Consider the following 25,570-nt stretch of genomic DNA (forward strand, 5'->3'; position numbering starts at 1 on the left):
GAACACTTTCGTTGATAACTCAATGCAACAGCAAAGTGTTATTTTGTTGGGCGATGGAATAGAAAGCAATAACAAGTAAACCAAACATATTTATGGATTGGATTTTGACAGACTACAAGCATGATGACAGCTCTATGCCTCTCTATTGCCATCACTTATTTAACATATCATGCCGAGTTTTGTACTTTATATTTAACAGAGTACACAGAAAAAACCCAAAACCATAACCATTATAAAAGATCAAGCTGTGGTAGATTGATGGGTCTTTTGTCTAACCATCTGAAGAACACCAACCAATTTCTCATGAGGAGGGGTTAGCTCTTTCACCAAAGGAAGCTCTACTATGGCTGTTACCCAAGCAGATATCAGCGGAAACTTATCTGGGTCTATAAATTTTACACCAAAGACTTCTTCTTGAGCATTATGGGGGCCAAAATATGACCAAATTACAAGTTCCAGGAGTCCAACATTCTTGTCATCAATACAAGGAGTGCCACTTGTGAAAAATTCCTTCATCCCTTCTTCAAGCACTTGCGGCCTTTCAAACACTAAGTTGATGGCCTTCTCTTGTGCTTCTCCTTCAGTTTTGGTCACCATAGCCAAGCCAGTGTCAAACAGCTGCATTCACAAACTCAAAAGCATTCGTACTTGTCAGTTGCAAAATCTGAGTGGTAATGCTTTCAAAATGTTGGATATAATGTCATTGTTAACCTAACTTGACCGTACTTGGGCAACGCACATTAGCTGTTCGACAAAAGGCCACATTGGTTTGCATAAATAAAAAACTGCCCAAATGTTAATATGAATCAAGAAGTGATTGTAAGCAATTTAGCCTGACCTGTTGCTCGATAAAGCTAGCCCAGAAGCGAACTCTGGATCTTTTGTAAGGATCCTCAGGGAGGAGTCTTAGACTATTAGTCTTCCAAGTTCATCAATATATTCAAGGATGATCAGTGACTCAGGGATTGGTTTTCCATTGTGAACAAGTACTGGAACCTTCTTGTAGATAGGATTGTATTTGAGTAGTGAAGGGCTTTTGTTGACATAATCTTCTTCAATGTACTCATATGGTATGCCCTTAAGCTTGAGGGCCAATTCAACTCTCTGTGTAAGGACTCCACCAGAATCCATGGAGTATCACTTTGTTTTCCTCTCCCATCTCTCTCTCTCTCTCTCTCTCTCTCTCTCTCTCTCTCTCTCTCTCTCTCTCTCTCTCTCTCTATATATATATATATATATTTATATTATAGGTTTTGTTATTTGATGTTCAGTTTAGCTTTTGTGTGAGCTTCATATAGACCTCAGTCATCTTCTTCTTCTTCTTCCACTTTGCTAGTCAAGACTCACAAGTCTTTGCCTTGGCGCCCACAAAGAATATACCTTGGGTAGGTTTTATCATCTAACGATCAACGGTGGACTATAAAATAATTTCAGTGAATTGTCAAAGTAGTATAGGGAATTTCATTGATAGACAAAGGAAGTTGTGCTTTTAAGGCAAGAAGTCAGGAACAACTTATGACTAATGAGGTTTTCCACTTGAGATACAGCAACAATAGTGTCATTTTGTGAGAACTAATCCAATTGATATCTTTGAACAAATAAAAACCAGATCTTTAGGATTCAGAAAACCAGCCAAGTCTTCCTCTTCCTGTCATGTTTGACCTGGCAAAATTGGATTATGATGTAATAATAAAAGAAAATCTGTAGCTACCCCCCAATTACAATAAATTGATCCCAACAAAAATAAAATTAAAATAAATTAATCGAAGGTGAAAAATTAAATTGTCAAGAATGGGATTCGAACCCATGCCCTTTCGGACCAGTACCTGAAACTGGCGCCTTAGACCAACTCGGCCATCTTGACTTATTGCTTCAACTTCGCAAAAATCAGACCTTAAATATTTCTATTTTACCCTTCCCGCCCTATACAACAAGTCTATTAATCTCACATCCATCAGTGATCAGTCTCTGTCTAGCTCTGCATATGATATGAATCCAAATGAGTGCTCTCATTTGGACCGAAGTTTCAGTTCGTGCACGAAAGTTCATGTCTTCGCTCGCCCATATCGAGAGCCCATCGATTGTCAAACACGAACACCAACAAAATCTTACTCATTTCGACCCTTCACAGTTTTTCAATAATCAGCGAAAATCCAGACATTGCACATTTGAGAACACGAAAATGGTGCACGCCCATTTGCTGAGGACGTCATGTTTGTCGTCTGATCTCTTCTCTGTGAATTCTTTGCTGGATTGGTATTGCCGGTCCGCTGGAATGGATGATGCACTTAAGTTGTTTGACACAATTCCCCACCCAAATGTTATATCATGGAATATTATGATTTCGGGTTTTAATCACAGGTCTCAATTTGATATTTCATGGAGAATCTTTTGTAGAATGCATTCTTTGGGTTTTGAGCCAAACGAGATCACGTATGGGAGTGTTCTTTCTGCTTGTAAATCCTTACAGTCTCTCATGTGTGGTAAGCAGGTTTATTCGCTTACTGTGAGAAATGGGTACTTTTCAAGTGGTCATGTGCGTGCTGCTTTTATAGATTTACTAGCAAAAAACTGTTGCTTTGAAGATGCTTTGAGGGTTTTTAATGATGTTGAATGTGACAATGTGGTGTGCTGGAATGCTATTATTTCTGGAGCTGTCAAGAATGAGGAATACTGGTTTGCTTTGAGTCTTTACCAGGAGATGCTTCATGGGTCTTTAGTGCCAAATAGTTTTACGCTTTCAAGCATTTTGACTGCATGTGCTACACTTGAAGAGCTTGATATTGGAAAAGGAGTTCAAGGGCAGGCCATCAAATGCGGTGCAAAAGATGTCTTTGTTGAGACCGCTATTGTTGACTTATATGCCAAATGCGGGGAGATAGATGAGGCGACAAAGGAGTTCTTAAGGATGCCAATCCACAATGTTGTTTCTTGGACAGCTATCATATCTGGTTTTGTGATGAATGATGATTCTATCTCTGCCCTCAAACTTTTTAAAGAAATGAGGAAAACTGGAGAGGTAGTAAACATATATACCATAACCACTGTGATTACTGGTTGTGCTAAACCAGGTATGCTTACGGTGGGAACCCAACTACATTCCTGGATTTTAAAAACTGGATTCTACTGCGAACCAGTGGTTGGAGCTTCTATAATGAGTATGTATTCAAAAATTGGAGCCATAGATTTGTCTGAGGGAGTGTTTAGAGAGGTACAAAATATTAAGAACCTCAGTACATGTGCGATGATGATTTCATCTTTTGTTCAGAATCAGTGTTCCAAGCAGGCAATTAAGTTGTTTCAGCGAGTCTTAGAAGCAGGCCTCAGACCAGACAAATTCTGTTGTTCTAGTATCTTAAGTGTCATAGAATGTTTAATTCTAGGGACACAGATGCACGGCTATACTCTCAAAACTGGGTTGGTTTTTGATCTTTCTGTTGGTAGTTCGCTTTTCACAATGTACTCGAAGTGCGGTAGTTTAGTGGACTCTTCTAAAGTTTTTGAGCAAATTCCTTTCAAGGACAATGTTGCATGGGCATCGATGATTACTGGTTATGCAGAACATGACTGTGCAGATCAAGCTTTTCTGCTGTTTAGAGAGATGCTCTCCGAAGAATCTAAACCCGATGAAATGACTCTCACTGCTATTCTTACTGCATGTTCTGTGCTTAAGTCCTTACAAATGGGTAGGGAAATTCATGGATATGCATTTCGAGCTGGGTTGGGCAAAAGAACATTTGTTGGTGGAGCACTTGTAAATATGTACTCAAAATGTGGTGCCCTAGAGTTGGCAAGAAAGGTCTTTGACACGCTACCGCAAAAAGATCAGATTTGCCGGTCTTCCTTGGTTTCAGGTTATGCCCAAAACGGGTTACTTGAAGAGGCAGTTTTAGTGTTCAAAGAAATGCTGATTTCTGATTTGAAAATCGACTCCTTCACACTTTCATCTGTTATAGGGGCCGTTGCACTTTTGGCCAGATCAGGCGTTGGGACTCAACTGCATGCCTATGCCATGAAAATTGGCCTCGACTCTGAAGTGTCTGTCGGAAGTTCGCTAGTTACAATGTATTCTAAATGTGGAAGCATTGAAGTTTGCCGCAAAGCATTTGACCATATTGGTAAACCTGATCTGATAGGTTGGACAGCCATGATTGTGAGCTATGCTCAACATGGGAAAGGTGAAGAGGCTCTAAGAGTCTATGAGCTTATGAGGAAAGAAGGTATCAGACCTGATTCTGTCACTTTAGTAGGGGTCTTATCTGCTTGTAGCCACAATGGTTTGGTTGAAGAAGGCTATTTCTATTTTGACTCAATGATCAAAGACCATGGAATCAAGCCTAATCAACGTCACTATGCCTGTATGGTTGATCTTCTTGGTCGCGCCGGAAGATTAAAAGAAGCTGAAGCGTTCATTAACAATATGCCTATCAAACCTGGTGCTTTGGTATGGGGAACCCTACTAGCTGCTGCTAAAGTACATGGGAATATTAAGCTTGGAAGCCTAGCAGCCAAAAAGGCCATGGAATTAGACCCAGGTGATGCTGGAACTTATGTGTCCTTGGCAAACATCTATGCAGATGTAGGCCAGTGGGAAGAAGTTGTGGACGTTAGGGATCTGATGAAGGGAACTGGAGCCAGAAAGGAACCCGGTTGGAGTTCTGTGTGAAGGGTGATTATCACTCACTGGTAAGTTTTGATAAGTCTCTGTTGAGTCATAGAAATTGCATGAACGCTAGAAGTTGGTCAGTGCTATGCTTCATAATATAGCTTCATTCTGGTGTTGAAGAGAAAATAATGGAAAATTGCTCCGAGGTAGTTCAAAATCTTAACAGTACTGCCTTCCGGTTCCGGATATGCAATGTTTTACCCTTCAATCAAACTGCTTTTAAGTGTTGATGAACTTTTTGGAGTGTTTGTTTCAAGTAAACATGCAACTATTTTCTCCCAGGAAAATTCTTAGTTTGCCAAAAGACTTGATTTTTCCTTGAAACAACTAACAAGCAGATTAATTTCTTCTATAACATGAGAATCACCTCCGGCATAGTTGGTCTCTGGCCGGCTCTAGGTTTTGGGAAACAACCGCGACTGCGTCAATTCCTCCGTTCCTTTCTTCTAGCGGATTGAATTGGGATACGGGTCATAATCGGGTTGAACCCATACAGTTACTAGTAGCTGGTTTTAGTTTTGTATCAGTTACGGGTCTAAATCGAACCCGTTTGAAACCCGAATCCAAGCCAGTCGAATAGTGCCTGTACTTTCGCTTGTATTTAAAGCGAAACGGAAGGAAAGGAAACGAGTACTCTCTTCTCCTTGCCGATTTGACATCTCTCTAGTTCTCGCAGAGATGGAGTCTCCGGGACAGTGGCTTGAGAACGCGTTGGTTGATCTGTGCAAGAAGGTGGAGACGGGTCTGGATTTGGATAGAGACATAATCTCCGGCTTAGTCTCTTATTGCGACCTCGCTGAACCTCTCGACGCCAAAGAGTATCTGGACGTAATTTCTTTTACTTATTTTATGCTTTTTTGTTTCTTTCAATTTCTGTAGTATCTGCCCTTTTGTGTCCTTTGAATTTCACTCTATCTTGATAATTTGTAATCGTTGTTGTTGTTGTCATAGATTACACTGTTTTGTTTTGTGTTTTTGCTTGCAATCTATTGCCCTCTTGCCATGGTTGTCCTGGGTAGTGTTCATTATTGGGTTTGTTGGGTTTCAATTGTATATTCAAGATTGTACTCAGCTCCTATTCTTTCTACCATAAAATAAGGTCTAGGGTACACAATGAAGGGCATGTTGATTTTCTTCGATAATGAAAGCTAACTGGGCATCCTCTTGTTTTGCCAACTGTACGTCACCTGCAATTGAATTATTCGTGAGGGCAACTTTACAAAGAAAGAGCAAGTTTCTGAGAATTCTCCTTCTTAACCCCCTTTTTTTTGGCTGTATATGAAAATAGGATGCTATGTATTGCTCAAAAGTTTGAAACTGTGAGATTATTCAATGACTGTTTAGCCATAACGCGTGACGTAGTTCATTGAATGCGCTGCACTCAATCGACATGATTGAGAGCATGCAATACTTGACTACCCTAATCCAAGTAAACTAGGAAAGGAAAGCATGTTATTCTATGCAGGAAGAAATATTTTCTTGCAGCACCCTTTTGAGAAGTTTTCCTATTTCTTTTTTATTCCTCCTACAGAATATTATTGGTCAGGAAATTGGTAAAAGTGTGATTGAGGAATATTTACTGCGGAGAGGTCCTTCAAATATTGGAGGCAGCACGTCAGATGCTTCTACATCAAAATTACATGCCTATGTCAAACCACCATCAAATGAACATTCTGCAAGTGGAGTGAAGATGCCACTCAAAGGACAGAAAGAGGTTATGGTCCCCGGTTATAGGACTGAACAAAAAAGGGTCACCATGTCCAGCAATCCAGCTGATCCCGAAAAGAGTACAGTCTCTTTGACTGCTGAATCAAAAACTACACATAAAGGAAACCAAAGTGGTTCTAAGAAGAAGAAATCTGGGAAAGTTATTTCACTTGCGGAGGCTGCTAAAGGTTCAGTTGTATTCCAACAAGGGAAACCATGCTCTTGCCAAGCCCGCCGGCACAGCCTGGTGAGCAATTGTTTATCTTGTGGCAAGATAGTATGTGAACAAGAGGGGGAGGGGCCATGCAGTTTCTGTGGTGTGCTTGTACTGAGGGAAGGGAGCACATATGCTGGTTTGGAAGATGGTTTACCTCTGTTGTCGGATGCTGAGGTAGCAGCAGAAGCCTATGCAAAAAGGCTAGTTGAATATGACCGGAACTCTGCTGCACGTACAACCGTTATAGATGACCAAAGCGATTACTATGAAATTGAAGGGAACGGTTGGCTTTCTCCAGAGGTATTTCATATCTCGTTCCCAAATAGTTCCAAGCACACTTGGTTCTACAAACTCTTGAAAAGCATCTTTTATAATGTTTTCTCTTTGCAGGAGAGGGAACTGTTAAAGAAGAAACGAGAGGAGATTGAAGAAGCTGCACGGGCCAAACGGAGCAAAGTGGTTGTGACATTTGATTTATTTGGCCGCAAGGTATTTTTTGCTCTACAAATGGTCTCTTGTTTTCTTTATTTTTCTTTCATGATAAGTCTTTTTACTGGATAATTTTTCCAGTGCAAATTTTTGTTGAGGATTTGGCATGGATAGGACTTTTCCATTGTCTTTTTATCCTACTAGAAGCAAAAGTATTTCTACTGCCCTTGGGTTTCTGCATTTTCTTCTCTTATAATAATATTCAATTTTAGCAAAAGTATTTTGTTGTTATTCCCCTGTTTGACATGCAAAATTTGTGCTTTGTAGGTATTGTTAAATGAAGATGAAATATCAGAATTACAATCAGAGGACAGAATATTACGCCCACAAGATGAAAGAGAAGCAAACCGTATTAAACCAAACCCAACTCTTAAAATACAACCCCATTTTGTGGCTCCCGACTCCAGTAAGAACCCTGATAGGGGTAAACTACCAAGCAAGAGCCTGTCCAACGGCTTATGCCTGGAAATCACTGGGAGAGTGCAGCATGAGAACAATGGATTGAAATATCTTATGAACGACAACAAGTTAACAACGGCTTAAATGGGAAGGCGTGGCGAGGTCTTTAAGTAAATGGATGTTTGCTACTGGGAGATTATTTTGAATGTTTTCTGAATTACGATTAGAGGTTAATGTCATGGTTACTACAAGTACAAGTTGGTTCTTCTTCATTTATGCTTCATGTGCTTGCCAAGCTCATTTTTTTTGTTCCTGGGATTAAAGCAAGAGTCTTGCTTCGGGAGTAGTTTTGAGTGAATATAAAGAGGCATTATGAAACTCTCCAGATTTCGTGTAAGCAGAGATATTAGTCCTGCCATTGTTACTCCAGCTTGAAGAGGCCTAAAGCCTCAGAATTCCTTCCACATTCAACATACCCATGAATCAAATCAAGCAGGGTGCCGGTAAAATTAGTAATCTCCATCCCGGTAACTAGCATATATACCCCTGAATTACCTTCCCCATATGAATGTTTCTGATATTACCACTCGGCAAAATCAAACTGATCAATGGCACTCGGTCATATCCAATATTCCTACATCTCATTTCCATGAATAAAACCAAAGCTTCTTGCGCTATGCTATCATGGTATTCATAAAACCAAATCATTATATGTAGTAAGAGGGCTTTTGGGTGATTTACGTCCCTATTATTCTTTTTTTGTTATTATTATCAATAATTCAATATACGTTGAGATTATCGAAGAAAAGGTCAAAACTAATAGTTTGCAGCTTTGAACTTTCCGGTCAATAACAAGAACATCTATGTCAGGACTCGGGACATGATTGGTGAAGTTGTAATCTTCATACAGTGTTTCTAAAGCACCCGATTGGGATAACTGGCGATGTACAACAGAATCAAAGATATTCGCTCAAGATTTTGAAACATCGAAAGTAAGGAGTTGGGTGACTTTGAGATAGATCATCACCACCTGCCTCTGTTTTCTCTCCAAAATCCGATTCTTCATTTCACTTCTCACCTGCATTTTGCATCAACGCACACTCTTTCTTTCTTCTTTCTCTCCGCAGGATAAATTACGATGCCCTTCTGATTTGATCACGCTAAAGTTCCTAACTTTCACTGTAAGAGTACTCTATTCTCAGCTTGGATGGATCTGTTAATGATTCAATACTTTTTCGTTTTTGTGATAATTGATTCCCTGGCTCGCACCCTTTCGTTTGTGATTCTTGCGACATGTTTCTTTTATGTTGTTTGATTGCTGTGAAAATTGAAGGAAATTATGTGTAATTAAGTTAAATTACCAATTAAGGAAGAACTCTTGTTGATTTAATTAAGCTGGATAGTTGTGTTAGATGTACTTGAAACTTATCACGGATCTAAGTTTGTTGTATTCAAGTCGGAATTTTACTTGCTCAAGGGTATTCCTACATTTTAGCCTGCTGATGGATTCTCGTCCTGGTAACAATTATAGGAATCATTTGAATGATCGTTCATGAAAGGTTGACTTTCTTTGGTTCACTCGATCTTTTTCTACTACGCAATTTTCATATTCCATATGACTTGTCTTATGTTGAGAGGAATATTTGTTGGTGACGGTCAAATTAATTGGTTTGTTGTCTTCGTTTTCTTCTTAGATATGGAGTATGGACTCATCTGACTTGTGTTTTGCCTTCACTTTTGATTTGCTGTATAGCATCTGTGACATAATGGCAACGAAAGGGAATTCGGGAGACAATAGAACGAGGAGTTCAGTGTCCATCTTCATTGTAGCTGGTTTATGTGGTTTCTTTTATATCCTGGGGGCATGGCAACACAGTGGGTTTGGGAAGGGTGACAGCATAGCTGCAAAGATTACCAGACAGACAGACTGCACCATACTCTCAAATCTGAATTATGAGACACATCATGATGCTGATGGCAGGACGGATGATGGTTCTGAATCTGAAGTGAGGGAGATTAAGCCATGTGACGATCATTACATTGACTATACGCCATGCCAAGATCAAATGAGGGCAATGACATTCCCGCGAGAAAATATGAACTACAGGGAACGACATTGCCCTCCTGAAGAAGAGAAACTTCATTGTCTTATTCCTGCACCAAAGGGATATGTGACACCATTTCCATGGCCAACTAGTCGTGACTATGTACCTTATGCCAATGCACCATATAAGAGCTTGACCATTGAGAAAGCTATTCAGAATTGGATTCAATATGAAGGCAATGTGTTTAGATTCCCTGGGGGAGGAACACAATTTCCTCATGGTGCAGATGCGTATATCAATGAACTTGCATCTGTCATCCCAATGGATAATGGGTTGGTCAGAACTGCTTTAGACACTGGTTGTGGGGTAAGCCAAGATAATGCTCTCTGTTGCTTTTCCTGCATTGCTGGCATTTCGCAATGCCTGACTTCAGTAATGAATATGCTTGTTATGTTTGTCTTGATTTTTAGAGTTTTTCTTTCTTAAAAAGCTAACCTATTGCTCCTTTGTTATTATGAATTTCAGTTGATTTATTGCCCATTTGTGTGTCGTAGGTTGCAAGTTTTGGAGCATATCTGTTCAAGAAAAATGTTATTGCCATGTCATTCGCTCCAAGAGACTCTCATGAGGCCCAAGTTCAATTCGCTTTGGAAAGAGGTGTCCCAGCAGTTATTGGTGTTCTAGGAACTATAAAGCTGCCATATCCTTCTAGATCCTTTGACATGGCTCATTGTTCTCGTTGCTTAATTCCATGGGGTGCAAATGGTAATTCAACTACAGATTTTGATATGAAGATAAATTTCCAAATCAATCTCAGTGCCTGTGATTGCATGTGTTTTGACAGATGACACAACATTTTTATCAAGCTCAGCACTTTTGTACTCTGTGTTTTTTCCTGTTTCTATGTTTTTTTATCCTCAACCGTGTTCATTACGTATTTTTTTTCACTATATAGAGCTTTCAAAATATTTGTAAAAATGACACTTGACTTCTTCATGCAGATGGAATGTATATGATGGAGGTTGATCGAGTTCTTAGACCTGGTGGTTACTGGGTGCTTTCTGGTCCTCCCATAAACTGGAGGAATAACTATCAGGCATGGCAGCGTCCTAGAGAGGAACTTGAGGAGGAGCAGCGGAAAATTGAAGAGACAGCCAAACTTCTTTGTTGGGAAAAGAAATATGAGATGGGCGAAATAGCCATATGGAAGAAAAGAATAAATTACGATTATTGTCGTGAACAAGGTTCTCAACGCACTATGTGTGAATCCAGTAATGCAGATGATGTCTGGTATTGAACTTTATCCAATTTCTCTTTGGTCTATCAAGCATGTTTGCATTTATCGGCCCACGAAAAAAGGCTTTTCATTGGACAGGAGTTAGATGCTCTGCTTCTGGACCAAATCCAATTGCTGGTGACTTAAAAATAACATTTATATTGTAACATATGCTGGTGTAGGTATCGTGTTTGCAAAATTTATGGTTATTAATACTCATAGTGGTAATTAGACAATGTTGTTTGGAATAAAATCTATCCATTTTGTAGTTGTTCCTTTTGTCTTGCAAACACGATATGATAGTGTATACACAGAATTTTTTTTTTTTGAGAATGCTAAACTATTCGGGTCGAAAATGTTTTTAAAAGAGACATTCTGACATATAGTCATTAGGTAAAAAAATTATCACGTCTTTTAGTTTTCCTCTTGATTATTGCTCCTTTTCTGGTGGACAGGTACAAGCAAATGGAGGCATGTGTGACTCCTTATCCGGAGACTTCTGGGGAAGATGAAGCTGCTGGTGGGGAATGGAGGCCATTCTCAGAGAGACTAAAAGCTGTTCCTTCCAGGATATCAAGTGGCCTGATCCCTGGAGTGTCTGCAGCGTCATTCCGGGAGGACAACCTATTATGGAAAAAACATTTGAACGCTTATAAAAGGATTAACAAAATCATGGACTCAGGGAGGTACCGCAACATCATGGACATGAATGCTGGTCTTGGAAGCTTTGCTGCTGCTCTTGAATCTTCTAAATTGTGGGTTATGAATGTTATGCCTATCATTGCTGAGAGAGACACTCTTGGCGTCATATACGAGCGTGGATTGATTGGCATATATCATGATTGGTATCTGCAGACTATCTTTCTATTTTGTTGTTTTTCTGATTACTTGATCCTAGGGTTATTGAGAAATGCCAATTTAAATAGCCACAAGCTTATGCTTACTTAAATAACCATTATCCAATCCTGAGTATAATGATCCTTACTTAGTATGTTGAGTCCGTTCTCACATGTCCTATTACGTTTTTTTGTTGTGTCTTCCTGCATTGAGACTTCTGTCCCAGCCATTTGGGTTAGTGTGAAATTCTTTATTCAGCTCCTCCTTAAAAATGAGGTTGAATAGGACACCAAAGTCTTACACTTTAGTATCTTCTTGTTGCCACTTTTTATCCGTTCTCTGATTCGTCTGATAGTTCTTATAGCATCTCTTACCCTTAATATAGACTTAGCAGTACTTGCCTTAAATCCTTTTATTATTTTTCTCATGCACCTACCCTGAAGACTCCGCCTTTCCCCTTTGGAATCACTCCCCCTCATTAGTTGAATTTGATGCATATTATGATATTAATTTAGGCCTTAAGGCTCAAACAGGATTTATCATCAGAGTTAGGCTACAAATCATCATTAGTAAAGGCCTTGTAATGAGAAGAAACCTTCATGTGCAAATTAATTCCAGCTAATTTGGAGGTGTAGTTTAGTCCTAGCTTTGACTAATTGTCTCTTTGTGGCCAGTTGAAGTGTCAGTGGATCCTTTCTTGCTTTCATATGTTTCAGTTGTTACTTCTTTTGCAGTTTTCCTTTTTTCGTAATCTGTCTGTTTTTTGGTCAGGTGTGAAGCCTTCTCCACTTACCCAAGGACTTATGACCTTATTCATGGATATGGTCTTTTCAGCTTGTATAAGGATAAGTAAGTATTTGCTGGACTCTTTAGGTATTTTCTTTGTGAAAATCTATTACTACTAATCGAAAATTTGTTTTGAATGTTGTTCTTCTATTAAAATATGAAAAATGACTTCAATGATTGTATTTTGAGTTACTAGCATATATCTATTGTAATTTTAGATTCTATGCAGTTTTGGGAACTATCTCGGAGTTATAAATGGCTTATATATGTCAGATCATATTTCTCTTGCTTCTGGGGGGGGAGAGAGAGAGAGAGGAGCTGTCAAGAACCAAAGATGACCTTTTCTATCAGTACATAAGGTTTTATTGCATGCGAAGGTGTTTTAGGAGTTTGTTTTATTTATATGCAACCTGTTGCAGGTGTAGCATAGAAGATATTCTTCTGGAAGTGGATCGTATTTTGCGACCTGAAGGATCAGTCATATTCCGTGATCAAGTGGATGTGCTGGCCAAGGTGAAAAGAATTGCAGTAGGAATGAGGTGGGATACCAAATTGGTGGATCATGAGGATGGCCCTCTCATCTCTGAGAAAATATTGGTTGCAGTCAAACGGTACTGGGTTGCAGGAGAAAACAATGCCACGTCTTCTTAGTCGACACTAACAGGGGAATGCAACAGTTGTGATTTTGTTAGGAAATGCTTACTTTCTCGACTCAGATCTCACGGTCACAATTTTGTCACACGTCAGTTTTTTAGCAGTTGAGAGGTTTGGCAATAGCTTCTGCCGTATTTATTATTGATCAGCAGCATCAACTCTTATTTTTCTGTTAGATATATATACAGAACATATATAGGTTGTCCTTGGCCGCAAAAAAAAATCGCTTGTATGGGTGGTCCTCGCGCCCACTTGTCCTTGTCTCTCTGTAAAAAGATGATGAATTCTTCATGTTATATGTTTATTTGTCGAAATCCTAAGGTTTCATTTTTCATGATTACTCATCAAATTATAGCAGCAAAAGTTCCACATTTGAAAGTCTGTTCTTGTTGAAATTCAACAGAGCTGAATATGCTGTGTAACCATGATCAGCAAGCCTCAGAACTCATGCTCTGTTTTCTCATAAGAAAATGGCATGAAAGCAACAATCTAGGGCGGGCAGTGGGTGGTCATTTGACGTCTAATATTACTGCTCAGAATCCGAGAGCGGGCAACTTATATGGACTCTGCTCATTAAATTAGTCAGATAACTAACTATTTGGCAATTCAAGTGATGTCCAATAAATGTTGCAGATCCCACAGGTCTATTTATATGGACTTTGCTCATTAAGGAATCAAGAAGTAAAATCTCTAGCCTTTCTTCACTCTTATCAGAGCTTTGTTTCTTTCTTAAAGCTTTAGCAGCATCTTTCTTGTCTATTTATATAGGTTTTGTGTGTCTCATCCATTTGTTTGTTTTGATTCTCTTTCCCAGTATAGCAGCAGCACCAGCACATCTGAAATCATGGACAGCAAAATCATGAGAGCTGATATTCACGACGCGTCGTTTTCTTCTTACCTCAATGCTTCAGTAGAGAGCTTTGGAATAAGCTTGGAGAAAACCAAGACAAAAGAGGCTGATATCAGTGTCTTTGCAGCTGAAAAGTATTTCAGCGTGAAATCGGATGGTGAGAAGTTGAAAGCTTTAGATATTAACGCACCTAGCATGGGTGGAATTACGAAGAAGGTGCAGCTTGGTTACCACCAGACCGGACCAAGAAGCAGCAGGCCTGGAACTCCAAGTGTGAGTTCTGAGGCTAGTTGGAACAGTCAAGCTGCTTTGCTACAATCTTCCTTGAGAAACTCGTCTCAGGGTCAGCAAGAGAAGATTAGTCGAAGATATATATTAGCCTGTTTTGGCTGCAACCGTTCTTGTTTGGGTGAAGATTCCATTTTTGTCCGTAAAAATGTTCCTGAAGGAGCAGTTCATGGACAAGAACTCATGAAACAATCCATCCAAGTTGCTCCTAGTCCTGTCAAGAGGTTCATCCCTGTGAACAGAGAAAAGCATTCTGGGATGCAAAGATTGAATATTAAAAAGCTGTTGAAAGAAGAAAGGAATGGAGAGGAAGAAGAGCTAGAGATGTTTGGTTCGAAGATTATAAAGAAGGGAGACGTACAATGGTACCTGGAGAGGAAGCTGTCTATGTTAACTTGGGATGCCATTCCTAAATCCCAAAACATCACAATTAGTTCCGCGAGCAGCCAGCTTTATGCAGACGTAGAAAGTGAAGGAAGTTCAGATCTGTTTGAGATAGAGAATCTATCCGGCAGTCGAAAACCCCACTATGATTCGAGCTTTATGACCTCTATTACGACTACATATGAGCCAAGTGAAAAAAGAAGAATCGAGTGGAGTATTGCAGCAGCCAGTGTTACAGATTTCTCCGCTGTCTCGGATTACTACAAAATGAAAATGGCAGGAAGGCCTGAAGGTCCTCGCTTGGCAACAAAACCAAGTGAATTAGCTGCAACCAAATCCTTGACGCCGCAAAGAAGCCGCCCAAGCAGCTTACTGGGGTGCAAGAGCCACAAAGCAGTAAGAGTTGCAGAAAATGCATACAAAATCAAATGAAAATGCAAATCCCAGCAACAGCAGAATCAAAGGACATATAAACTGTTTGATGCCAGTGAGGAAGTCATGTCATAAGCTGATAGAGTATGGCGAAGCGTGACGGCCGGTGATTGTGGATAAACATATAGATATGGTAGTGGTGTGGATTCAAAAGGTGAAATTGTAGCTTAATCCATGGAAGTAACTTTTCTTGCTATTTGTTCTTAATGTGAATAAAAATATGTTTACAGCTATATCTATCTTCATGTCATCAAAATGCACAACAGGCAACAACTCACAAACACAAAAGGAGAATGTGGATTCATCTGTTCTGGTGATGAGACCTAAAAACAGGAATCCTGATATACATGAATGATTCAGAAAAATAAACTCGTCCGGTGGATCGCTAATGTTTTCCAGCATAGTTGATCAAGAAACAAAACCACTGAAAACAACCAATCTTAAATGCTGAAAGAAAGGAGAACATGGAACCCCATACGCAATAAAGACTGAATAACCGAGCCTGATTCCTTCATAAGTTCTCTAGGTCCAATAACTCAAAGCCAGCAGTCCAACGCGATGGAATGTCGCGATGTAGATTGCAGAACAAAGAATGAAACTGGCAGATTGTTTTCAAGGACCACATGGCATGGGGTAAGGCAGCCATTAATGATAGATAGACTTAATATGGTTTATCAAACAAACATAATCACTCTTTATATATATGGTATTTGAATGATATATATGTACAGTTATTCAACAAAAGATATGGGGCTGTACACCCTTGATAATGACCCTATTTATTGAACAGAAAGGGAAGCATACCTAATAAAGTGGATTGGAGGATGTTCTTTTTGTGTGGAGTGTCGAGACTCAGGACTCACTAAGGGAATGCAACTGACGAGAAGCATGTTAATTTAATCTAGATATAGGTCCTTCTTCCTCGTTAGGTTCACAACTCAACTTATCAAGCAAACCCTGCAACTTGACCAAGGTATTTGGTTATCTACACACCATGAGTTTTACAGAGTCAAAAACTGTTAGAAATTGACATTGCAGGAATATTAAAGAAGAGACAATAGAAACATACGTGGTTCACCCAATAGACTACATTTACTAGAGTCGCCACGGTACTAACCATGTCAAGTCAAGAAACAGATACAATGAGATTTCAAATCATTCTTGGACTGGGTCAAAGTCCAAGAAATAGAGCCCAAAACCACTCGAGACATAAGGTCAAGCTATTCAAACCCCATACAATTTTGAGCTTGGATTAGGTTTGAGCCCACGGGCCTGGGCCTGGGCCGGGCTAGATCTAGGTCCGCGGACGAAATGATGAGTTCTACCCTTAACCCCCGAAATTACCCTCCTAGAGTAGTAGCATGAGTGCATGACTTTGGAAGAGAGAGAAAAAAACCAAATCTCATAAATGCCCTGTCAAAACGAACAGCTGTCACATATTTATTGGTCAATTGTTATACCTACAAAACTCAAGGCCACAACAGATGCTAACTTCCAAAACCCTAACCCTTTTGTTCTCTCCCTTCACTTCCTCTCCTTACCATACAGAGGAAAAGGCTAGGGTTTTAGCCAATTACGCAGGAAGAGAGATTGTTAGGGTTAGGATTTATTTTCTTTCTCCTCCGAGCGGGTGAAGATGGTGGTGGACAAGGGAAAGAAGATGAAAGTAGCGGAGAAAAGCGAAGACGACAACAGCCACCCTGAACAAATTGATGGAGACCTCGTCCTCGCGATTGAAAAGCTCCAGGAGATCCAAGATGACCTCGAAAAGGTATTCAAACTACTATGTGCGTACGAAAATAGGCTCGTAGTTGTCAATATTTTGCGTTTATATGTGTATGTCTATGCATGCTATGTGCTCAAACGGTGACATATATTCTGCTGCCGACGGAACAGAGGATTTTGAAGTAACAAAAAGCTGTGTTTCATCATCTGTGTTTTGTTTCAATTTCTAATATTTATCACTACTGCTATGTTTTTAAGAAAATAGTGATTCTGCCCATGTTGAATGGGGTTCGGTTAAGATGAGCTGTATCTGAGTTTCTGGTACAATTATCAGTTTGTTCTCGTTTGGCCATTTTGAATTTTCTAACTTTCCTCCTTGCAATTTCTATTCACGGGTCTATGAAGTGTCCCCAGAATGTTAATCAGTTGGGTTCTATCAACTTGGATTTTGAATGCTTTTGGTATCTGGGTAGTGCTAATTTGCAGTGCAAACTGATTGCTGAAGTAGAAATTCACTCGGAGTTGAATGTTTTATTTCAGTAATTTTGGGTTGAGGGCACCTATAAATAATTTAAGAGGGAAATAGTTTTGGTGGAGTTAATGAGTGAGCCCAGTCAGCCCACTAATAACACACCCCTTTCTTGTTCAGTTCTTTTCCTCATCGTCTTTGTTACGTAGTCAGTGGCTCAGTGCAGAGTTTGCTACTCTAGGTAAAGGTAGGCAAACAACTCCCTTGCACAAGGCTCTCGCAATGAGCGGAGTCAGGGACAGACATGATGTACGCAGAGTTTACCCCACATAAGTTGGTTATTTGGAGTGTGAACCTATTCACTTCTTTTAATATGCATTCACTTTATTATGGAAATATAACTTCTTCTATACTGCATCTGCATGAGTGTTTTAATTTTCATATTTGGTTCTCTCAGATTTGGTGTTTGGCATATATCACTTGGAAGCTTCATAAGTGAAATATACTGTTATTGACATTTCGTAAATGTGCATTTTTGTATTACTTATATTTGGTTCTCTTAGATTTGGTGTTTGGCATATATCACTTGCAAGCTTCATAAGTGAAAATGTGAAAATACTGTTATTGACTGTTCGTAAACATGCATTTTTGTATTACTTTTAGATAAATGAGGAGGCAAGTGATAAGGTCTTGGAAGTAGAGCAGAAGTATAATGAGATACGTAAGCCAGTTTATGATAAGAGAAGCGAGATCGTCAAATCTATTCCTGATTTCTGGTTAACTGCTGTAAGGGATCTCTCATTGTTTGTTTGCTCGTTAGTACATATATTATGTGTATTTTTTATATTACAGAATTTAATTTGACCTTGCTTGCGTTTTGGCAGTTCTTAAGTCATCCTGCTCTTGGTGAGCTTCTGACTGAAGAGGATCAAAAGGTTTGGTGCTCTTAATTTTTATGAATTTAAGATATACTTGTGCACTTATCTTTCTTACTCTTCAAATGAGCTGCTTGTTTACTTATGTCATGTCAAGTGTATTGATTTTGTATTGTTGTCGCCTTTGTTACCCTTTAGATATTCAAACATTTGATTTCCTTGGAAGTGGAGGATTTTAAAGATGTGAAGTCGGGCTACTCTATCACATTTGTAAGTATAATGAATATCTTGTTTGCCATAAATTTTTTTTTGAAAATTCTCTTTCACATTGTGTGGTTTTTATTTGGGCCGTAAAAGAAAAAAACTTGATAATGATTTTGCCCCTGCCTCCAAATCTGATTCTTTAATTCGTAGAACTTTGAGCCAAATCCATATTTTGAAGACACAAAGCTTGTAAAATCTTTCACTTTCCTTGACGAAGGAACCACCAAAATTACTGCTACATCAATCAATTGGAAGGAAGGCATGGTAAGGGCTCATCTTAGCTATACTCCCATGCATTCAACTTGTTTATGTTCTTTTCTAGTAATTGAATTATGTGATTAAACTGTGAAGGGCATACCTAATGGAGTTAATCATGACAAGAAAGGGAACAAGCGACCTTTAGCCGATGAGAGGTTGGTTTCTTAATTTATCAGCCTTTTTTGGGTAGATTTAAAATCAGTAGACAGCCAATTTTTATATTCCAATGATGATCTTGTTGTTTTAAAGATATTTTTTCTTAAAGATTGTCACATTTCTAGGACTGAATACTATCCTGAAGTTAGTTTGCTTAGAACATTAGGTTCTGATTTTTATGATCACATTTATATATTTTCCTTAAACGTAAGAGGGCAAACTTAACATTTACTCTTTATTTTTTCTTTTTGTAAATAGATTTGGAAGATTGATTTTTTTTAATTCTTTGTCCCATTGCGATTGTATTGTTTTGTTGTTTCGTGTGCACTTCGTTATTGCCCTTTAGTAAAGTTTTTTTCCCACCCATTCAGAACAATTAATTATTTTTGAAAGATGACAACTTGCATGCTTTAATAGAGGCATAAAGGAGGTGCAATCCCTTTTGCTATAAGGGGGGAAATTTACGAGTTTTAGATGATTGATCATCTACTACATCCATTAGGTTAATGTTGTGTCTTCCTTAAAACGAAGACATAACTTACTCAATCAAGTATGCCTTGTTGATTGCAGCTTCTTTAGCTGGTTTAGTGATACTCAACCAAAGGATGACGTGGATGAGATTCATGATGAGGTAACTCCTCTTTAGTCTTTGTATTTGTTGTTTTGTATTGGAAGCTTTATGCCATTATTACATTTATGGTAAATTATTCCAGTCCCCTCCCCCATATTGAGGCCATTGTAAGTAATGCATTTGAAAGTTTCAGATTGCTGAGATAATCAAGGAGGATCTGTGGCCTAATCCCCTTAATTATTTTAATACTGTAAGTTTCATTTTTCCTTTCTTCCTACATCCACCAGTGGAAGTTGCATTTGGGGTGAAACTGTTTGGTACGCTTTTATTTCTCTAACCTATCAATTATTGTTTTAATGAAGGAGGCTGATGAAGAGGATTTTGATGGTGAGGAGGCTGACGAAGAGGTAAAACAAAGTTCTTTTCCAATCTCGCCCCACCCGTCTCCACCCCAACCACAAAAGAAAGAAAGAAGAAGAACCAACAAATTTATAATTTTAATAATGCCGATGTTGCCTGAACCTTGATGAATGTGTTATGTTGTTTTTCTATACTTGATAAGCTAGTCACTTTTTCCTCGATCACTTTGTTCTCATCGATTAACAGAATCCCCAACAATCCCCCAGGAAAAAAGAGAAACCTAATGAACAACCTTTTTTTTTTTCTTTCTTTCAGGGAAAGGATGGTGATGACTCTGATGAGGATGATGACGATCAGGATGAAGATGATGAGGATGAAAAATGACAGCAGACATTATCATGTCCTCTTCACTTGGGGAATTACTTGTGTTATCCATCTCTCCTTGGTATGAATGAGCTTGTGTAGAGTTGTCTCTAGTTGTTTTGCTTATCTCAGCTCATGGAGGGGAGTGTCCAACCTACCCCTACTGTTATGATAGCGCTTTCTATCTCGTGTAGGCGACTAAATGCTATAATTAGTAGCTTCCTTGGTTTAGTCAAAGGCTATGGCGTTATTATATTTTGTGTCTCTTACTCTTAGATTAAAACGGTATATTGTCTTTTTTTTTCTTTTTTTTTGTTTATGGTAAACATATTACCAATGAGAAAAGGAGTAAAATATAGGCAATCAAATCAATGCTTTAACTATATATAACTAACAAGAATGCAACCAAGAGAGGCAGCTAGCAATCGATGGTGTGCCGACATCGGACAGGGTAATGGTTTTTTCTTTGTTTTGTCCTATAAATGAAGAATTGTGGACCTGGTTTGTCATGAATGTGAGGGAGGGAGACTTAAGACGGTAGCCAATTCTGCTTCCTTCTCTTGAGACCACATGCTAGGCTACCTTCCACAATTATGTTTTCTAGTTGAAGAGGACGACTACTGCAGACGTCTTATCATATTCTGTCTCTACAGCTCATCAATATTCCATCTCTTGTTTTGAACTCTAATATAAAGAAATAAGTGAGGTTGCACATGTCAAGTTCTATTCATATGGAGTTTCCTTTAAAAAAGCATTTAATACTTTTTTTTTTGGGATAATCGGGAAGGATGCTATACAAATTTATCTATTTGATCATTCGATATGGGCTCGAATTTAGGCCGTCTGTTGGTCAAACCATTGTCTATGTTGATATTATCAAAACCAATGAGACGGTACTAATTCACTGGTGATTGGTGCATTTTTAAAAATTGAATTGGAAACTACTTATCTCCATTCTCAACTACTGATGCATTGCCACAAACCGCTTGTAAATTGACACCATCTTTATCATCAGCATCTATATAACACTTCGATTAAGAATCAAGTTGGTAATTTTTCTTACCTCCCTCCCCCTCCCGGAGCCCTTGTATCATATAACACCCCAAAATAAAGAATCTTAAATACTAACCAAAAAAAAAACACCTAGACCGAACAAGATTAGACATGGTGTGCCACCATTGAATAATTTCTCGTCCATTAATAACTATATATATATATTAAAACACCTAGGCTGAACAAGATTAGACATGTTGGGGATCCATATATATATATATATATATATATATCAACTAATGACGTCATGTTTTACGATCACCGAATATTTTCTCCTAAAGGAGCCGCTTTTAGCGTCAAACTATATATCTCTACTTGCAAATTGGAGGTGTTTTTCGAAACTGGTATCTCGTCTTATGCAGCTATAACCCTATAAATAGACTGTCATAGTCATACCTCAACATCTATACATACATATACATACACATACACATACATATTATGTATATGTGTTTCTCTATATGCATGTTTTTTCTTCACACAAGTTGCTTCTTTAAGTGGTGTTGTATAGTGATTGAAAATTACATAACTACAACCATCAAAATAATTACTCCATTTTGCATATTGCTATATGTATGTAGTGATGTAGAGCATATCAAACAAGTTCCAAGAAATTAAATGGTGTGTCAATATACTCCATTATCTCATCTGACAAATCAACTCTAGTAGTGCATACATGCTCGAGTAGCTATCTATATACTTAAATTCTATATATAGATATATATATTGAAAAGAAGTTTACTCACACTTGAAGTCTTGAACTGATACCATTTCTAGCTAGTTCTTCGCAGAGATTATCAATATTAACATCGCGAGTTTCATATACAGTCTTTCTATCATTCTATATATGTGTTCTTGGGTTCAAATATATTTTTATTTTCTCTAGCGTCTACTATACAAATTAAATATTCTTGTTTTCCATTTTGTCATCATGTTTTGTTTTTCTTTTAATTTGTTGTAATTTCTTTTTAGTCTAGAGAGAGAAGGAATTAAAGTTGCAAAAGAAATCAAAACCCTAAAAAAAATAAAGTGACACGTAGAGGTATCCCAAAGTTGGGAACAAAGGGGAAGATGAAATGATGAGTTGAATGAAGATGAGACCCTAGCAACCTTTGCAATATTTCCTTTCCAACTCCTCTAAATATTATTTCTTTGACTTGGGATTGCCCTCTCTTCTCTTCTCTATGCCACCACCATTGTCTTTCTTTATGGATTGAATCATGAAAAGAGCATCTCACGTGGATTCTGAACCAAAGGACCTGTCCAACCACAATAAAAAGAAAACCTCATCAATAATATTCACAAAATTATAACTTTTTTAGATTTTTATTTTAAATTCTTCCAAAAGAAATAATGACAAGTCCAATGCAAATACATACATATCAATAAAGCAATTTCTTTTCCAAAATTAAAGGTCAAATTTTTTAGCTTTTTAAAGCTCACCCATATAATTCCCACTCATTGTCTTTGTTGCTTAAAGCTTGCTTTCTTCCTCCCTCCTCCTCCTCTCTTATCTCCTCTCCCTCTCTCTCAGTTCTCCTAAACAAGAGTGAGTCTAGAGTCTTGACCCACCAAAGCCATATATTAAACTACTAAACCCTTCAACCCTAGCTAGCTCATACTACTTATTAGACCAACCAAAGCCACTTTCTTTTTTCATGCTATTATGGATGGAGGAGGCAGTGATGATCATCCCCTCCCTCTCCACCTCCACCACCACCACCACCACCACCACCGCGGCAATATTTTCCCATTCCAATTGCTCGAAAAGAAAGAGGAAGAGCAGCCATGCTCCTCCTCCTATCCTTCTCTCCCAATTATCTCCACCGAACCAAACACCACCAACACGGCTGAAGCCTCCAAAAAGCCACCACCAAAGCGTACATCAACAAAGGATCGCCACACGAAGGTCGACGGCCGTGGACGCAGAATTCGCATGCCTGCACTCTGCGCCGCCAGGGTTTTCCAGCTGACAAGGGAATTAGGCCACAAATCGGACGGCGAAACAATCGAGTGGCTACTACAACAGGCAGAACCCGCAGTTGTCGCCGCCACGGGAACCGGTACAATCCCTGCTAATTTCACATCCCTAAACATATCTCTCCGCAGCTCTGGCTCCACCATGTCCGTTCCTTCTCAACTAAGATCCGCATCCTTCAATCCCACTTTCGCACAGCACAGCAGAAGCTTATTCTCTCTGAAGAACACGCCGACATTTCTCAATTTCGCATCCGGCAACGTGAATGCCATGTTCGGTGCCAAACAAGAAAGCAGTACTAATTCACTAGAAACAGATCAAGATCAAGAAAGTATTGGGAGGAAGAACCAGAGGAGGACATCTGAGGAAGATTCAGGGCATCAAATGGGGACTAATTACATGCTCCAATCGAGTAGTATCGGTTCGATTCCTGCGAATCAAGGACAACTTCCTGGAAATTTCTGGATTCTTGCGAATTCGAGTAATCAAATCATGAGTGGAGAACCCATTTGGTCAATCCCTTCAATTGACAATAATACTAATGCTAGTGGTTTGTATAGGAGCAATAATATGTCCGGTGGCTTGCATTTCATGAATTTTCCGGCTCCGATGGCGTTATTACCCGGGCAGCAACAACAACAACTTGGTTCGAGTAGTGGCGGTGGTGGATATGGAGATGATCAGCATGACAGGACGAGTACTCATCAAGAATAAATCATCATCGATGGATCGACATTGTCCTCCAATTGTGTGGGTTTTCTTTGTTAAATATTACCACACACGCAAGGTTTGATTTTGAGATTTAATTGATTGATTAATCTTCCAAGATTAATTCTTCTTATTTGTGAGTGTATGTGCATGTGTGTGAGATTATGATGAGGCTGTTAAATTTAGGGTTTTTGAGAGCAAAGGAGGACACACACATGAGTGTTGTTACTGGCAAAAAAATCTCATTTCAGTCATTGGGGTTTCTTTTGTTTTTTGAAAAAATTCTTACTAGTGTCGAACAAAATGACTCTTATAACATATATATGCGTGTGTAAGCGGTAACTAGCATTATTTGTTCTGTCTCTAGCAGTGAAAATGGCCACAAAGTTTGTGTAAAAGACTGAAGAGTGAAAAGGATATAACAGTTGAGTTTCTGTGTTTGCTACTTTGCTCCTCTCTCTCTCTCTCTCTCTAGACTCTAATATATATATATATATATTGTCATTGTGATTCAAAATCTCCGGTATGAATCTCTTGAAAGTTGTAAGGGTGGGTAGTGGATGGTTTTAGTTTTACTACTACAATCATGAAAGATTTTTTTCCTTCAGAGAGATGAGCGGGTAATAGAGATACAAAAGAATGGGGTCCATACACCTTATCAGTTCCAGGTGTTGGGGTCAGGAGGGTGGGGTCCAGCTGCGGGTCATTGCCTTAACCAATGTACAATAGGTGGATCGTTCCAGAGTGAACAGTTTAGTAAGCTTTGCTGGCGCTATAGAGAGAGATTGCTGGTGGCCCCACTCTATTCATTAATCAGAGCCGTTTATTATGTGGGCCATACTGTCTTGGTGGGTATAATATTCAACACATTCTTTATTACAGTTCCCCTAAAACCATGTTAATCGTGCATGATTTTTTTTTAAAAAAAATGACATATTAGAGTACAAGAGTTCGGAATTAATATTTATCGTTTATGATTTATGAATTAGGGTCTAGGGAATTATTTGGGTGATAGTATAGTTTATAAATCTCTTAGGGGTCAAATCATATGAGCTCGATAAATCCTAAGTTTGATTATCTATGGGACCAATATTCTTATGGTCACGCGCTATGTTTTAACTCAACTTATCATGTCATTAGGTGGGAAACATTTGTGTGCGTATGCCTAACGACTCGAATTTAAACTCATATCAAATGTCCAAATGACAAGCTTGTAAGATGTCGTTTTCAGTTACTAAAATTTTTTTTATTTAGGTATAAAGTTATGATTTTTTTTTTCAAAATCTATTGTATTATAACATTATAAACATAAAAAATACTCAATAACACATTTGAAAACATGATCTAATATAATTTTGAGGGAGAATTGAAGTTAAAATTGTAGCTAACAATAGGAGTCCCTTCCCACAATATTCAAGATATAATATATATATATATATATATATATATGTATGAATATGATACAAAACGAATGGGCCCTCCTTCCAACTACATTTTGTATCCCAAAAATAGCATGATTAGGACCCTCCAACCCATCTTGATTGTCATGGAGGTGGCTTGGCCAGATCTTTGTAATCAAATTTGGAAAATAAAGTGTCATTACATGCTAAGAAATGACACATTAGAATTGGCCAACAATCTCTCCTTGGTGTGGCCACTTTCCCATTTTAAATTTTGGGCCCATTAAAGTCCTTTAATTGACGATTGTTTATGGTTATTTTTGGAACTATGATGTGCATGCCTACTGCCCTTCAACCTGC

At 38.6% G+C, this 25,570-nt stretch overlaps 6 protein-coding genes, 1 non-coding gene and 1 pseudogene across 7 annotated transcripts; 6 read left to right on the forward strand and 2 right to left on the reverse strand.

Moving 5' to 3' along the window:
- Positions 1–76: 76 nt before the first annotated feature.
- On the reverse strand, positions 77–1,174 carry LOC120016638 (annotated as a pseudogene).
- Positions 1,175–1,783: 609 nt separating this feature from the next.
- On the reverse strand, positions 1,784–1,864 carry TRNAL-CAG. The gene has a single exon. It is a non-coding gene; the product is annotated as a tRNA-Leu (tRNA).
- Positions 1,865–1,977: 113 nt separating this feature from the next.
- Positions 1,978–4,700, forward strand: LOC120016636 (pentatricopeptide repeat-containing protein At1g74600, chloroplastic). Its single transcript, XM_038869494.1, has one exon. The coding sequence runs from the start codon at positions 2,000–2,002 to the stop codon at positions 4,664–4,666; it is 2,667 nt and encodes an 888-aa protein (XP_038725422.1). The 5' UTR covers positions 1,978–1,999; the 3' UTR covers positions 4,667–4,700.
- Positions 4,701–5,305: 605 nt separating this feature from the next.
- LOC120016637 (activating signal cointegrator 1) lies at positions 5,306–7,856 on the forward strand. The gene is made up of 4 exons (XM_038869495.1): positions 5,306–5,494; positions 6,198–6,890; positions 6,981–7,079; positions 7,347–7,856. The coding sequence occupies exons 1-4, from the start codon at positions 5,345–5,347 to the stop codon at positions 7,620–7,622; spliced, it is 1,218 nt and encodes a 405-aa protein (XP_038725423.1). The 5' UTR covers positions 5,306–5,344; the 3' UTR covers positions 7,623–7,856.
- Positions 7,857–8,336: 480 nt separating this feature from the next.
- Positions 8,337–13,390, forward strand: LOC120016812 (probable methyltransferase PMT2). The gene is made up of 7 exons (XM_038869732.1): positions 8,337–8,659; positions 9,232–9,889; positions 10,078–10,288; positions 10,525–10,813; positions 11,255–11,644; positions 12,408–12,485; positions 12,842–13,390. Exons 2-7 carry the CDS (start codon positions 9,245–9,247, stop codon positions 13,071–13,073), a joined length of 1,845 nt encoding a protein of 614 aa, XP_038725660.1. The 5' UTR covers positions 8,337–8,659; positions 9,232–9,244; the 3' UTR covers positions 13,074–13,390.
- Positions 13,391–13,565: 175 nt separating this feature from the next.
- LOC120016813 (protein PHYTOCHROME KINASE SUBSTRATE 1-like) lies at positions 13,566–15,263 on the forward strand. Its single transcript, XM_038869733.1, has 2 exons — positions 13,566–13,757; positions 13,891–15,263. Exons 1-2 carry the CDS (start codon positions 13,701–13,703, stop codon positions 15,028–15,030), a joined length of 1,197 nt encoding a protein of 398 aa, XP_038725661.1. The 5' UTR covers positions 13,566–13,700; the 3' UTR covers positions 15,031–15,263.
- A 1,260-nt stretch (positions 15,264–16,523) lies between these two features.
- LOC120017020 (NAP1-related protein 2-like) lies at positions 16,524–20,368 on the forward strand. The gene is made up of 10 exons (XM_038870059.1): positions 16,524–16,801; positions 17,888–18,010; positions 18,109–18,159; positions 18,298–18,369; positions 18,514–18,627; positions 18,715–18,776; positions 19,348–19,408; positions 19,542–19,598; positions 19,711–19,755; positions 20,024–20,368. The coding sequence occupies exons 1-10, from the start codon at positions 16,667–16,669 to the stop codon at positions 20,090–20,092; spliced, it is 789 nt and encodes a 262-aa protein (XP_038725987.1). The 5' UTR covers positions 16,524–16,666; the 3' UTR covers positions 20,093–20,368.
- A 2,241-nt stretch (positions 20,369–22,609) lies between these two features.
- Positions 22,610–24,255, forward strand: LOC120017276 (transcription factor TCP14-like). Its single transcript, XM_038870449.1, has one exon. The coding sequence runs from the start codon at positions 22,791–22,793 to the stop codon at positions 23,814–23,816; it is 1,026 nt and encodes a 341-aa protein (XP_038726377.1). The 5' UTR covers positions 22,610–22,790; the 3' UTR covers positions 23,817–24,255.
- The last annotated feature ends 1,315 nt before the right edge of the window (positions 24,256–25,570 follow it).

This window comes from Tripterygium wilfordii, chromosome 15, assembly GCF_013401445.1.
Source record: "Tripterygium wilfordii isolate XIE 37 chromosome 15, ASM1340144v1, whole genome shotgun sequence".
NCBI lineage: Eukaryota > Viridiplantae > Streptophyta > Magnoliopsida > Celastrales > Celastraceae > Tripterygium > Tripterygium wilfordii.

What these genes read in the sequence shown, in the direction of transcription:
- LOC120016636 (XM_038869494.1), top strand. Translation starts at nt 2,000, where the DNA reads ATGAGTGCTCTCATTTGGACCGAAGTTTCAGTTCGTGCACGAAAGTTC.
- LOC120016637 (XM_038869495.1), top strand. Translation starts at nt 5,345, where the DNA reads ATGGAGTCTCCGGGACAGTGGCTTGAGAACGCGTTGGTTGATCTGTGC. An exon ending in ACGCCAAAGAGTATCTGGAC is followed by an intron (nt 5,495 to 6,197) that starts GTAATTTCTTTT and finishes TTCCTCCTACAG; the next exon opens with AATATTATTGGTCAGGAAAT. An exon ending in TTGATTTATTTGGCCGCAAG is followed by an intron (nt 7,080 to 7,346) that starts GTATTTTTTGCT and finishes TGTGCTTTGTAG; the next exon opens with GTATTGTTAAATGAAGATGA.
- LOC120016812 (XM_038869732.1), top strand. Translation starts at nt 9,245, where the DNA reads ATGGCAACGAAAGGGAATTCGGGAGACAATAGAACGAGGAGTTCAGTG. An exon ending in CTTTAGACACTGGTTGTGGG is followed by an intron (nt 9,890 to 10,077) that starts GTAAGCCAAGAT and finishes TGTGTGTCGTAG; the next exon opens with GTTGCAAGTTTTGGAGCATA. An exon ending in AGTAATGCAGATGATGTCTG is followed by an intron (nt 10,814 to 11,254) that starts GTATTGAACTTT and finishes TCTGGTGGACAG; the next exon opens with GTACAAGCAAATGGAGGCAT.
- LOC120016813 (XM_038869733.1), top strand. Translation starts at nt 13,701, where the DNA reads ATGTTGCAGATCCCACAGGTCTATTTATATGGACTTTGCTCATTAAGG. An exon ending in GCTCATTAAGGAATCAAGAA is followed by an intron (nt 13,758 to 13,890) that starts GTAAAATCTCTA and finishes TCTCTTTCCCAG; the next exon opens with TATAGCAGCAGCACCAGCAC.
- LOC120017020 (XM_038870059.1), top strand. Translation starts at nt 16,667, where the DNA reads ATGGTGGTGGACAAGGGAAAGAAGATGAAAGTAGCGGAGAAAAGCGAA. An exon ending in TGACTGAAGAGGATCAAAAG is followed by an intron (nt 18,160 to 18,297) that starts GTTTGGTGCTCT and finishes GTTACCCTTTAG; the next exon opens with ATATTCAAACATTTGATTTC. An exon ending in GTGAGGAGGCTGACGAAGAG is followed by an intron (nt 19,756 to 20,023) that starts GTAAAACAAAGT and finishes TCTTTCTTTCAG; the next exon opens with GGAAAGGATGGTGATGACTC.
- LOC120017276 (XM_038870449.1), top strand. Translation starts at nt 22,791, where the DNA reads ATGGATGGAGGAGGCAGTGATGATCATCCCCTCCCTCTCCACCTCCAC.